Source organism: Polypterus senegalus, chromosome 5 (genome assembly GCF_016835505.1).
Source record: "Polypterus senegalus isolate Bchr_013 chromosome 5, ASM1683550v1, whole genome shotgun sequence".
NCBI classification, from domain to species: domain Eukaryota; kingdom Metazoa; phylum Chordata; class Cladistia; order Polypteriformes; family Polypteridae; genus Polypterus; species Polypterus senegalus.
The window spans coordinates 166,441,930-166,456,604 of NC_053158.1; the positions used below are offsets into that span (position 1 = coordinate 166,441,930).

Sequence of the window (14,675 nt, forward strand, 5' to 3'; positions counted from 1 at the left end):
AAGGCCGTCAGCGGCAATCCAATAGAAACACTGCCGCTAAATATTCACGGGTGAAGCACTGTGCTTATCCAGAGGAAGATGAGATGGTCAGGGTGGTGTTTGGCACAAACTCAGCGGAACTGCGAGAGAAACTTTTAAGTCCCGCTTCTTAGCTAACATTAAATACAGCCGTGGGGTGGAAAAAGTCAATGTCCCGCTAAAGGAAGACAGTGTAAAAAAAAACCCGTGCATGCAGTGTGTCACGTCTCAGACGTTGACTTCCGAGGTTCGATTCCCGAGAGGGGATGCACTAAATATGTACGCGCGCTTCTCGATTCATTTTAGCCTCGCATCCCCTTGGTTTGAGACGTATGAAAAAATATGCTAGTGTGTGTATATATATATATATATCAAAATACCCGCGCTTGGCAGCGGAGAAGTAGTGTGTTAAAGAAGTAAAGAGAAACAAAAGAAAACATTTTGAAAATAGCGTAACATGATTGTCAATGTAATTGAGTGTCGCTGTAATATATATATATATATAGCAAAATACCCGCGCTTTGCAGCGATGTCGTGTGTTAAAGAAGTTATGAAAAAGAATATACATATATACACATACATATCTTCATATCTATATACATATCTATATACAGTACATATCTACATATACATATATATATATATATATATATATATATATATATATATACATACACATACCTATCTACATCATATATATACACATACATACATACACACACACAAATTATATGTGTGTGTGTGTGTGTATATATACACACTGCTCACAAAAATTAAAGGAACACTTTTTTTATTGGGCCTGACATGAAATCAATTAAACCTGTCTGATCATATTCTGCTTAGTTAAGCAGCTGAGGTCATTGTTAATCACTTTCAGCTGTATTGGTGTTCATGGACTTAACGACAGGTGCACTAAAGTGGCAACAATTAGAAAACCCTCAAAACAGGACTGGTTTTACATGTGGAGGTCATTTCAAGTTTCTCCCTCTTGATCTTTTTGGCTGGTTTTCCACTCGTGCTAGTTTTGGCTTGAGTAATCATCTCTACTGGCAGTATGAGGCGATTCCTTAACCCTACAGAAGTTGCACAGGTTGTCCAACTTCTCCAGGATGGCACATCCACACGTGCTGCAGCAAGAAGGTTTAATGTGTCTCCCAGCACAATCTCCAGAACATGGAGGAGATTTCAGGAGACTGGCTGTTATTCTCGGAGAGCTGGACAGGGCCGTAGAAGGTCCTCAACCCATCAGCAGGACCGATACCTGCTCCTTTGTGCAAGGCGGAACAGGCTGAGCACTGCTCGTGCCCTACAGAATGACCTCCAGAGGGCCACTGGTGTGAATGTCTCTACCCAAACAATCAGGAACAGACTTCATGAAGATGGCCTGAGGGCCCGACTTCCTGTAGTGGGCCCTGTGCTCACTGCCCAGCACCGTGGAGCTCGACTGGCATTTGCTCAAGAACACCAGAATTGGCAAGTCCGCCACTGGCCCCTGTACTTTTACAGACGAGCAGGTTCACCCTGAGCAGCTGTGATAGACGTGAAAGAGTCTGGAGAAGACAAGGAGAACGATATGCTGCCTGCAATGTCATTCAACATGACAGGTTTGGTGGTGGGTCAGTGATGGTCTGGGGAGGCATATCCATGGAGGGACGCACAGACATCTACTGCGTAGGAAATGGTGCTCTGACTGCCATAAGGTATCGAGATGAAATCCTTGAACCCATTGTCAGACCCTACACTGGTGCAGTAGGTCCTGGTTTCCTCCTAATGCATGACAATGCCCGCCTCATGTGGCAAGAGTATGCAGGCAGTACCTGGAGGATGAAGGAATTGAAACAATTGAATGGCCTTCACGATCCCCTGACTTAAACCCAATAGAACATCTGTGGGACATTATGTTTCGGTCCATTAGGCGCCAGGTTGCTCCTCAGACTGTACAACAGCTCAGGGATGCCCTCATACAGATCTGGGAGGAAATGCCACAAGACACCATCCGTCGTCTCATTAGGAGCATGCCCGACGTTGTCAAGCATGCATACAAGCTCGTGGGGCCACACAAGATACTGAAAAGCATTTTGAGTAGCAGAAATTAAGTTTTGAAAAATGGACTAGCCTGCCACATCTTCATTTCACTCTGATTTTAGGGTGTCTACACAATTGAGCCCTCTGTAGGCAGAAAACTTTTATTTCCATTAAAAGACTTGGCATCCTTTTGTTCCTAAGACATTGCCCTGTCGTTATTTGTATAGATATCCAACTTCATATTGAGATCTGATGTATCTAATGTGTTTCCTTAAAGTGTTCCTTTAATTTATGTGAGCAGTATGTGTATATATATATATATATATATATATATATATATATACACACACATACATACAAACATGCACACGGTTATATATATGTGTATATATATGTATGTGTCTATGTGTGTGTGTGTATAGCTTTGGTCACTGAGTGCAAGGGAAAAATAATAAAATATAGTCTATAAGTTATTAAACAGTAAAACATTAACGCTTTTAAGAAGTACAGGTACATTGAGCACTACTGGAGTGGTTGCGGGTAAACTACATTTTAAAGACTGTGTAACACAACAGGTAAGTAGTACTAACAGCAGCTAAAATGTATATGGATCATCTCTCGGTAGTAGATCCCTTTTGAAAGGCGCTACACGACGGCTGTGGTATAGAAATTACATTTTCTATGTGAACATTCAAATATCTGCCTCTGGTAATGTGCCTTACCGGTATTACCAGCAATTAAAGAAAATTCATTTTGTGTCCTCTGCAGTGTTAAGAGAGAAAGGCTTTGGTTTGGGATAAAAGGAAAAAAGGTGTAAAGAAAGGAAAGTTGCCTTTTCTTTTATATAGAGTATAGAGAGATGTGTTCGCTGACGTTATGATCGCCTTTTGGGGACAGTCGCGGTGGGTCTTGTGTAGACTGGTGAGACGTCCCTGCCATTAATTGGCTCACTTTGACTTAAGGCAGAAGCGCAGTCAGCGTCTCAAAGGCCGGCACAGCTATGCGCGCGTGCCGGCTGCTCGACTTTTGCTGGGCAGGAGACCCCAGTTTTTGCCGACACGTTCACGATATCAAAAGTATCAGCACTCTTTGGAGGTCATTCATATATATATATATATATATATATATATATATATATATATATATATACTGCTCAAAAGAATTAAAGGAACACTTTTTATTCAGAGTATAGCATAAAGTTAATGAAATTTATGGAATAATAATCTGGTCAGTTAAGCAGCAGAGGGAGTTGTTAATCAGTTTCAACTGCTGTGGTGTTAATGAAATTAACAACAGATGCACTAGAGGGGCAACAATGAGATGACCCCCAAAACAGGAATGGTTTAACAGGTGGAGGCCACTGACATTTTTCCCTCCTCATCGTTTCTGACTGTTTCTTCACTAGTTTTGCATTTGGCTACAGTCAGTGTCACTACTGGTAGCTTGAGGCGATACCTGGACCCTACAGAGGTTGCACAGGTAGTCCAACTTCTCCAGGATGGCACATCAATACGTGTCATTGCCAGAAGGTTTGCTGTGTCTCCCTGCACAGTCTCAAGGGCATGGAGGAGATTCTAGGAGACAAGCAGTTACTCTAGGAGAGCTGGAGAGGGCCATAGAAGGTCCATAACCCATCAGCAGGACCAGTATCTGCTCCTTTGGGCAAGGAGGAACAGGATGAGCACTGCCAGAGCCCTACAAAATGACCTCCAGCAGGCCACTGGTGTGAATGTCTCTGACCAAACAACCAGAAAGACTTCATGAGGGTGACCCAAGGGCCCCATGTCCTCTAATGGGCCCTGAGCTCACTGCCCAGCAGCATGCAGCTCGATTGGCATTCGCCATAGAATACCAGAATTGGCAGATGCACCACTGGTGCCCTGTGCTTTTTACAGATGAGAGCAGGTTCACCCTGAGCACGTGACAGAAGTGAAAGGGTCTGGAGAAGCCATGGAGAACATTATGCTGCCTGTAACATCATTCAGCATGAGCACTTTGGTGGTGGGTTAATGATTGTCTGTGGAGGCATATCCATGGAGGGTCATACAGACCGCTACAGGCTTGACAAAGGCACCTTGGCTGCCATTAGGTATCAGGATGAAATCCTTGGATCCATTGTCAGACCCTATGCTGGTACAGTGGCTCCTGGTGCACGATAATTCCTGGCCTCATGTAGTGAGAGTATGCAGGCAGTTCCTGGAGGATGAAGGAATTGATACCATTGACTGGCCACCACACTTTCCTGACCTTAATCCAACAGAACACCTCTGGGACATTATGTTTTGGTCCATCCAATGCCACCAGGTTGCACCTCAGACTGTCCAGGAGCTCAGTGATGCCCTGGTCCAGATCTGGGAGGAGATCCCCCACAACACCATCTGTCATCTCATTAGAAGCATGCACCGATGTTGTCAGGCATGTATACAAGAACACAGGGGCCATACAAAGTGCTGCATACAATTTTGAGTTGCTGCAATTCAATTTTGGCAAAATGGACTAGCCTGCCACATAATTTTTTCACTCTGATTTTGGGGGCGTCTTTGAACTCAGGGCTCAGTAATTTGATCATTTTCATTTCCATCAAACGATGTGGCATCCTTTCGTTCCTAACACATTACCCAGTCCATATCAGTATAGATACAGTATGCAGGAGGATTTTTTTCCCATTGAGATCTGAGGTGTTTTTAAAGTGTTCCTTTAATTTTTTTGAGCAGTTATATATATATATATATATATATATATATATATATATATATATATAGAGCAAAATACCCGCGCCTTGCAGCAGAGAAGTAGTGTGTTAAAGATGTAATGAATAATAATGTAACATGATTGACATTGTCATGAGTGTTGCTGTCATATATATGCCTGCCTAAATAAGTCACTGTTCATTTAATCATGGCTAGTGGCGGAAAAATTATAAAATGGAAGGAGGATTACACTGAGTATGGCTTTACCAAAACAATTATTGATGGCGAATCGATTATTCATAAAGCTTGAATTGGTGATCTGTTTTTCTGTGTTAACCTCATATTTTTTCATACTTCTTCTCAAACTAAGGTGGTGCGAGGGTAAAATGAATAGGGATGCGCTGATCAAAGTAATCGGTGTACCAGGAAATCATGCATTGACAAAGTTCCCTTTGCTTGTAATGCAAAGTGTGATTAAATGCATTATTTTTAACGCTATGGAGCACATGCATCGAAGCTTCTCAGCTGTGCTTGTGCTAAGAAAAGGAAAGATTTTAAAAATAACGTAACACAATTGTCAATGTAACCTTTTGTAAGTAGTGCCTAGAGGATTCAGTGTGGAGAAACTCTAGAGACAGCATGTGTATTAACTTGTGGATTTTTCTGTGAGTATTTGGTGGCAGTGTGACGAAGTTGCTTTGAAAGATGGCGTTAGCCGCGGAGCTCAGCTCAGAGCGAAATGAGGTAAATGGGAGGGAGATGATGACGTCACTCCCCACCCGCCTTAACTGTCAATCCCCACAAACACAGTCTCTCGGAATTTGCATAAGCACAGCCCTTCACCTGCAATTTTAACTTAGTTACAAAGTGATCAAAACTCTCGTTTATATCCTGCGTCCTTTCATTAAACTTGTATCCCGCATTACCCGTGGGCATGAGAAAAGCCAACGGCAGCCTCTCTATGAACTTAATTTAAAGTTTAGGTTTACACCTTGCTTACGCCTTGCTCACTCACTCACTCACTAATTCTCCATCTTCCCGTGTAGGTAGAAGGCTGAAATTTGGCAGGCTTATTCCTTACAGCTTACTTACAAAAGTTAAGCAGGTTTCATTTCAAAATTCTCCGCTTAACGGTCATAACGGTCGACTATGTCCGCCATGTTGAACTTTCTTATTTAGGGCCCCATCTTCACGAAATTTGGTAGGCGGCTTCCCTGCGCTAACCGAAATCGATGTACATACTTATTTCGATGGTATAACGCCACTGTCGGCCACCATATTGAACTTTCCAACGTCACTAATTCTCCAACTTCCCGTGTAGGTAGAAGGCTGAAATTTGGCAGGCTCATTCCTTACAGCTTACTTACAAAAGTTAAGCAGGTTTCATTTCGAAATTCTATGCGTAACGGTCATAACAATGGACAACGTTCGCCATGTTGAACTTTCTTATTCATGGCCCCATCTTCACAAAATTTTGTAGGCGGCTTCCCTGCGCTAACCGAAACCAATGTACGTACTTATTTCAGTGGTATGATGCCACTGTTGGCCGCCATATTGAACTTTTCAACGGTCTTTTGTTACTTATGGGCCCATCTTCAAGAAATTTGGTACGCGGGTTCCCAACGCTAACTGAATCCTACTTACGTACATATATACGTCCATAGCCTGCAGCTCGGTCGCCGTGTGAGGTGGCGTTGGGTCCCCCATCCCAACGCCTCCCACGTTGTTGGCTGCCTGTCCGTATATAAGGCAGTCCATCGCTCCAGTCTCTACAGTCCCTTCTTTGCTTTGCCATGGGATTCACGTCTCCCTGCTGATAACTACAGCTTTTTTATTTAATCCACGGCTTCTCTGCTGTTTTATTGTTCATTTATTATGATTATAGTTATTGTGTAGGTATTTTAGACTTACTTTACATTGATCAGGTACCCATTTCGTTTATCATTCCAACCGTTCCCCCATTAACATGTCTATCGATGTGATCACCATTGATCAAAGAACTGTCACTTACTGAGTGGTTTCCATGCCCGGAGATGGCGCCTGCCTTTTCCATTCTCTGTGTTACATATTGCACGGCCATATCAGGCTCACTCTTGATATCCGGAGGAACATTGTGTCTTATGTATTGAATGACTGGGACAGGTTCAAGGTGTGGACTGATGACGGTACAGGAGATAATTATACTACACAGGAGCACTATAAGAGTGAAATGCTTAAGCCCTTCACCTATGGATCTGCATGTGAGTTGATGGCTGCCGCTGAATTGTTCGGTTGTCGCTTTCGTGTACCGAAATGGCCAAATATTTTACAGCTTTCGACAACCGCCAATGCCTCTTAAACATCTTAGATTCACAGGTGACGATTTCAGTAGTGGACACTTTGATGTTAATGAATGTTTAAACTCTCAAAAGCTGGATGTGAAGTTATCGATGAAACCGGTTGTATACTTACAACGCTTGACAGATGCCGAATGTCTCTTCAACACAAGTCCTACAAATACTGTCGTAATTGAAACAAACCATGAAACTCAAACCGATTATGACAGCAGCAATCCAAGCTGTGAGATTTGAAACAAGATTACTGTTCACATGGCCAACTGTATGTTTCATGCTCAAGAGTAAGCTCAGCGCACAGTTTGGTCATATTACAACCGGAGGGCCGAACTCACAATGTGGTATACAAAGAGATCCTTAACAAATAATTATTGGTATATTTTCCCTCAGTTTAAAAAGGTTTAATTTTCTTCTTAATAAAAATTTTAAGGCAGTACTTCGCCGCTGCGAAGCACAGGTATTTTGCTAGTAGTATTTATAAATGTAGGTGCATTGGCGATTCGAAATTGTCCCTATTGTGTACTTGGTGTGTGTGTGAGCCCTGCAGTGGGGCTGACGCCCTGTCCGTGGTTTGTTTCCTGCCTTGCGCCCTGTGCTGGCTGGAATTGGCTCTGGCAGACCCCCATGACCCTGTAGTTAGGATATAGCGGGTTGGATAATGGATGGATGGATGAAAAGGTGTCATTTTGCTTGACTTCTCACTTTATACAACTCTGAGCAACTGACAAAAAGGTAAACAGGCTTGAGCTGAGAAAACTGTGCGCCGGTGGGGGATGTGATAGCAGACTGCTTGCTGCTTATGAACACATTTAAAGGACAAAAGACGCTGACAGAGAGGTGAGAAGCGATTTAAGGTGGGACGGATCTACGAGTTTTTTCGTTGGCTCTGGTAATTGTAGTGTTAAACAGCTGTGCAGCTTTAAGAAAACAACTTATTAGTGAGGTTAATCGGAAAAAATGGCTTCAATTTGCTAGGGATCATTAAGATTGGACTTTGGAGCAATGGAAAAAAAGGTCATGTAGTCTAATGAGTCCAGATTTACCCTGTTCCAGAGTGATGGGCACATAAAGGTAAGAAGAGAAGCAGAGGAAGTGATGCACCAATCATGCCTAGTGCCTACCATACAAGTCTGTGGGGGCAGTGTTATGATCTGGGGTTGCTTCAATTGGTCTGCAATGTTATGTGCCCAAAAAATTAGGTCAGCTGACAACCTGAATATGCTTAACAGGTTTTTACGTCAATGGATTTTGTCTTCCCTAATAGCACGGACATATTCCAAGATGACAATGCCAGGATTAATAAGGCTCAAATTCTGAAAGTGTAAGCCAGGGTACATGAGACATCATTTTAACACATGGATTGGCCACCACAGAGTCCAGACCTTAACTCCACTGAGAAACTTTGGGATGTGTTGGAGAAGACTTTACACAGAAGTATAACTCGCCCAATCAATACAAGATCTTGGCGAAAAATTTTTTGCAACTCTGGGCAGAAATAAGTATTGTGACTTTGCATAAGCTTATCGAAACTTATGCCCAGAGGGGACTGGGCGGTATCATGGTCTGGAATCCCTACAGATTTTATTTTTTCTCCAGCCGTCTGGAGTTTTTTTTTTTCTGTCCCCCCTGGCCATTGAACCTTACTCTTATTCGATGTTAATGTTGATTTATTTTTTATAATTATGTCTTTCATTTTTCTATTCTTTAATATGTAAAGCACTTTGAGCTACTGTTTGTATGAAAATGTGCTATATAAATAAATGTTGTTGTTGTTGTTGAAACAATACCACTGTAAATGTGTGCCATAACCTAAGTTAAAGGAGGTCCAATGAAATATTAAGTGTGTGTGAATTTTTTGGCCATTCTTGTCAAATAATTTCAAAATATTGTGTTTGGATTCTGTAATGGTCTCTGTGGAGTTTACATATGTTTTCTTTGCTGGCATTATTTTTCTCCTCTTGGATATTCCTTCTTTAAATCCAACTTTAGATTGGCCTTGTGCAAGTGCAAATGTTTTGCAGTGGACTTGCACCACATTCGGAGTAAGTCCTGTCTTATACTTGATGCTATCAGGCTTCAGCTATTAGTGAACCTTTATTTTGATTATGCAGGTCTGAGAAGAAACATTTTTTTTCCTTACAACTGCCACAGCTAAGGCATAATTAACAAACTAAGATGGTAAGAACACATACCATCAACACAAATAACTTCAAAATAAAGTGTGTGATTGTCAAGACATGACCTATTATCAGCTAATAGATTTATCTCTTTACTCATCACACATTGGAAAGGAATAACAACATACTAAGCATGTCTGCCAGTTATACTCTCAATAGTATTCATAAAGCAGCACCTGCTGCACAAATCGATATGTATTTTCGACTTGATATACAATGGGAAAAAGGTCCAGCTTGTCGCACTACCATATCTAAAAATGTTCTACAATGTCTCCCTGTAAGCAATGAGTCAATTCTATTTTGGTTTTTTAATATAGACTGGTCAGCAGTATAGGTTTCCTGGTTCTTTAACAGGTTAATAATAAACAGTAGTTGCACAAAGCTGTCTCTGCTAACAAAACAAACAAACAGTGTAAATTGTGTCTGAAAATGGTTAGGTATTTCTTTGGTAAAATATATTCCCATCTACTGGCAAAAGTAAAAGTACAAAGTTTGGGGAAAAATATGTGGCAGTCATCCAAACTATTGTGGCAATTCTGAAGGCACTGGTTGTATGTACATTAGGCTGACTTGAAAAGTTAAATATTATTCCTTATTTTTTTTTACTTGAAGCAATGTTTCCTAAACAATCAGTGAAAGCAGAACAGAGAGGGATACATTAAGAGACAGCATTAAAATGTATTATAAATGACAGAATAAAATGTGAAAAGAAAAAAAATATCCACTCAGTGGTGTGAACTTTTCTATATTAGCTCTGCAAAAGAAAATGGTTCTAAGCAATTTCTAAACAGAATTGCACTTTATTTTGAAAATAACCATTTAAATAAATTGACCCTATATAATAATTTTTTAACTTTTTTCACTTTAGGATTGAGGGCTTTTGATTTCAGAAATTTTAATTATGGATTTCGAATTAAAAGATTTACAGGGTCATTATTATATTATTATAAGTGTATGGTAAAAATCACATAAAATTAAAAAAAAAAAAAAAAAGAGAGATACATTCATATTCTTTCTATGCATGCTTTTACACCAGTTCTAAAGGGTGACTACTATAGCAAAATTAAAATAAATTTGTAGCAAAAATTAATTTATTTGTGTTTAATATTGCACACACATTGTTATAAGAGAATGTCAAAACTCATAGCATAACCTGAGAATAGTTATTTTTATCCTTGCTAAACAGTATGGAGTAAGAACATTAAAAGGTGCAAGAAAGCTCAAAGTTAAGCATTATTAGAACAGTGGCTAATTTGAGAATTATCAAATAAAGACTGACATGTAGAATTCCTCTCAAAAGTAATTAATTAATAGTAGTAATTAATACATTGATACTGATGAGCTCAGGTCCTGATAACTATAATGTGGCCTTGTCAAACCTTTGCTGATCAAAATGCCCTTAATAATTACAGACCAATTTCTAACTTACTTGTCCTTTCTAGAGCCCCAGAAAAATAGTAACTTTGCTCCTTCAGTCTTACCTTAAACATTACTACTAATATTTGAAAAGTCTCAGTCTTTACATCCCCTCAACACAATACATACATGAAGCTGCCACAAACATTTCTGAAAAATTTCTGAAGTGCAATAAATATTACTAGCCAACCCGCGGCGTACCATACACCGCATAATCAGGCCGGTTTTTTAATGATTTTTAAGCACAGGGAGAAAATTAAAATTTGAAAAATCGGTAATGTAATAAATCAGCAAGAAAAGCAACATTGTAACAATGCACGGAACGAACCAACACACAATCGTCCGTGACTGAAAACTGGCGGACCGTCCTTGTGCCTTCTCCTGCCAGACAGAGGGATGGGGGTGCAAGGCGCGGAGTCTGGAACAGGAGGAGAGGAGAAGGACGACCATTCAGCTCCGTCTGTCATGCTAGTCTGCTGATTTCTCGTTCAGTATGCACTGCCTGCTCATGTGCCCACCTCCAACTCGTCACTTGAGTCGTTGTCGACTTCACACAGTCAAAGATGTACCTGTGACTGACGTAGACTTTTCATTGCTCTGTGCGGTTTTGGCTGCTTTTCTATATATAATGCACCAAGAAACCCTACCACGGTAGTAGCGAGGTGGGAGGGGGGTGTGTACAAAGGGTTGGGACGCAACCAGTGGGAGCGTATGAGTCGCACTTAGTGGGAATTCCACGGTTTGCAGCCCGAATGGGGTTCAACGGCTTACCGACGCCGGGTAGACACATGCTCAATGTCATGTATAATTATTTATTGAATGCTAAACACCTCTGGAAAGACACGGTTGTCTAAAACGGGTTAATGTGAGAGTACAACAGTAAGCGAATGAAAAGATGGAACTCTGGAGAGAGCAAAATACAACACAACAGTGAACCGACGTGCATGTGGACTCTTACCACAGACGAAAGTGACTAACTGGGTGGTCGGTGAGTTTTTGCGTCCGGGCGAATGGGCAAGCAGTGTGAATGCCTAGAGAGTGAGGGTAGATGCCAGCTGGTGAAAAAGGACTGTTGGTGGGCAGGGAAACGTCTTCCGTGTTCCTGCAGGAGCATCTAAGAAGACGCATGCTTGTCGCGGATGCGAATTGCTGTATGTAGCGTGTAAAACAGTGTGCTATGGTGCATGCGGCCGTGCGTCGTAACTGGAAAATGTTTTTAAAGACTGCTTACTTCATTGTGCTTTAACCTCAGTTGTAAAGGATTGTTTTAAGGATCCCATGGGATACCCCTCGCAAACCGTTTCACACGCTGCATATGGCGATTCACCTCCGTGAGAAACATGCCTCTATGAGCAGTCAACGTAGCTCGGAGGTGCATGACATTAACCTGACCTGCACTGCACTGCATGTGGCCTCTACGACAGACGAATATAAATGACGCCATTTTTTCTGTGTCCTTGCGTCCGAGTTGGTGGCCGTGGTCCTGCGAGTTGTCGTCGTATCCAATGGTCTTGGAGTTGGTGGGCGTGGCTCCTTCCTGCAGGCGCCATAGGTGTCTCACTTGTCGGCGGCTTAGTAAATCCACGCCCCTTCCGGCGTGCTTTTCATGGTTGCCTTGCCTTTCCATGGGTGTCTTGCCTTAGTGAATTATATATATACATGCTCATAATGCATTTAAAATTATACATTTGTTACATATTGCATTCTATGTCAAGGAATTAAGTGACTATATAGAGATGGTTTAGATAATACTCAATGAATTGCCTTCAATATGTACAAGTATCTGATGACAGACAGTAGCTGGAAGTTCTTTTCTGAATATAGCTATGAGATCCTATAAGGCTCTTTACAAGAGTCAGTGCAGTTTCCTCTTTAAACTACTCCATCTACATACAAAATACACACAGACAATAGAGAGCCCAGGACAGGACCTGAGAGGTAATGCTAAAAACTGTATTACCATGTTTAACATCAACAGAAGACATTATTATAAAACATAACATTCTCTTTAACTCATATACAGGTAACAATCATCAATCAAACTAATGATGTTTGTTCCGTTGTGTGAGTTTGGGTAGAAAATTCTCTGAAGAGTAACAACATATTGTCAATTTAAATATTTACACAAAGAAACATGATTAGTTTTGCTGAATGCTCACATAATTAACAAAATAAATTCAAATATTTCTCTCACCTCCATATAAAATTGCTGTATTGTGTACAATCAACTGGGCGTCTGCTTTGAACTCTTCAAAACTTTTGTACTTGCCTTCATTGACATTCTAAATACAAAGGAAAATGTGCAAAAAATTTACTTTTTTTTTTTAACTTGGAGTGCATAACTGTTTTTTTTTAAACTTTGTATTCGATTTCACCAGAAATTATTAAATTATTGCAACTTCTATTAACATACAGTATATTTACATTACAATATATCCATGGGGTGGCATAAAATAAAAATGAAGCATTTTTATAGCCATTAATATAACAGGAAACTAAATACAAAAATGTATTTTCCTACCTCCTGTATATTTGAAACCTCAAGTGGTGTGTAAATTAGTCTTCTGTACATTGGATGCTTGTTATCTTTTCCTTTTTTATTCAGGTCTACTGCCTGCATGGTTTATATAACATAAAAATACAGGTGCATTAATTTTCCCCAATACAGAAAATAAAAATATTCATAAAATTCAACAGTAGGACAATCACTACAATCTGAACAACAACTTTTCAGCAGCATTTAAAACTTATTGTGTTAAGCCTCAAATTACTGTGAGGACTCAAAGGATGCATCCTAATCATTCCAGCTTTATCACTGTTTCTTGGTATTTGTATGTGTTTTTGACTTAAAAGAACAAAACTGATTTCTACAGATTTAGCTTTAAATGACTCCTTTCAAGAATCAGTGCGTCTGTACTCACATAAATTGTTTAATCTATAACAAAACACAAGCAGTTAGTATTCCAATATAATGCTTACTAATTTTATTCAAACTGATGCAATTATTCTTGTGATATTTCATTTTACAATGTCTACGTTCAGATTTATTACTTACTTGCATGTCTGACAAATTCAGCTCTCAATTTCACATTAAATAACTAAGATGCAATTATAAAAATTATAAACTTTAATTGCAGTGGGCTGGCGCCCTGCCCAGGATTTCTTTCCTGCCTTGCACCATGTGTTGACTTGGAATGGCACCAGCAGACCCCCCGTGACCCTGTAGTTAGGATATAGCGGGTTGGATAATGATTGGATAGATGGATGAACTTTCCTTTTTGAAATCTTAATTATAAAACAGGAATTTAAAAAGTGGAAAAATAACATTTTGAGTGGGAAAATAATATTTTATTATATCATTTAAAGTATAGGAAGCAGTGAAAACATGATACATAAAATATACTATGTAAAACATTTTTATAGTTAATGGTGTATTACCTACCCTTTCCCTCATTCGTTGCACTATAAACCGAAGATACTTGGTCATTTCTTGCTTGTTAAGACTCTTCTTCTTAGCACTCTGTTCACAAAGTGAGAAGAATTTTGTTAATAAAAGTATCTAACTTATTAAAAACAAATAGAGGATGAAGAATATGACATTGAAAAATGAGTTAACTACAATATTTAAACAGACTTAACATACACTTGCTTGTTACATGTAAAACTACTAAGATACGGTATAGTGGAAAGTAACAAAATTTCCATTATGCGAATAGAACGTGGAAATTTTCCATCCAGTATGACAGTCAAGAGCTATTAGATGTTACTGCTGTAATTATACTCTTTCTTAATTTGCAATCACTTCCTGTTTAGTGAGATTGATGCGTTGATCAAGTATTAAGTAGGGCTGCAACTAATGATTATTTTAGTTTAGTAGTCGACTAATCGTTCAATTTATTTTAATGATTAGTCACGACTATTTTATGCCTGACTATTTTGATGCCTAAGACCTGTGGTTGCACATCCTGTTCTGGGCTCCAGTGCATGTCTTACCTCATCTGCTCACGTCTGTCCAC

The 14,675-nt window shown here is 39.9% G+C and overlaps 1 protein-coding gene across 4 annotated transcripts in view; it reads right to left on the minus strand.

Moving 5' to 3' along the window:
• Positions 1 to 14,675, minus strand: part of zmynd11 (zinc finger, MYND-type containing 11) — a 144,515-nt gene that overhangs the window by 23,793 nt on the left and 106,047 nt on the right. For all 4 annotated transcript variants that reach the window (XM_039753598.1, XM_039753597.1, XM_039753596.1 and 1 more), the window contains 3 exons: positions 14,102 to 14,179; positions 13,181 to 13,273; positions 12,854 to 12,941 (listed from right to left, as the gene is read on the minus strand). In XM_039753598.1, coding sequence (XP_039609532.1) covers positions 12,854 to 12,941; positions 13,181 to 13,273; positions 14,102 to 14,179 — 259 coding nt within the window. The remainder of the gene's footprint in view (positions 1 to 12,853; positions 12,942 to 13,180; positions 13,274 to 14,101; positions 14,180 to 14,675) is intronic.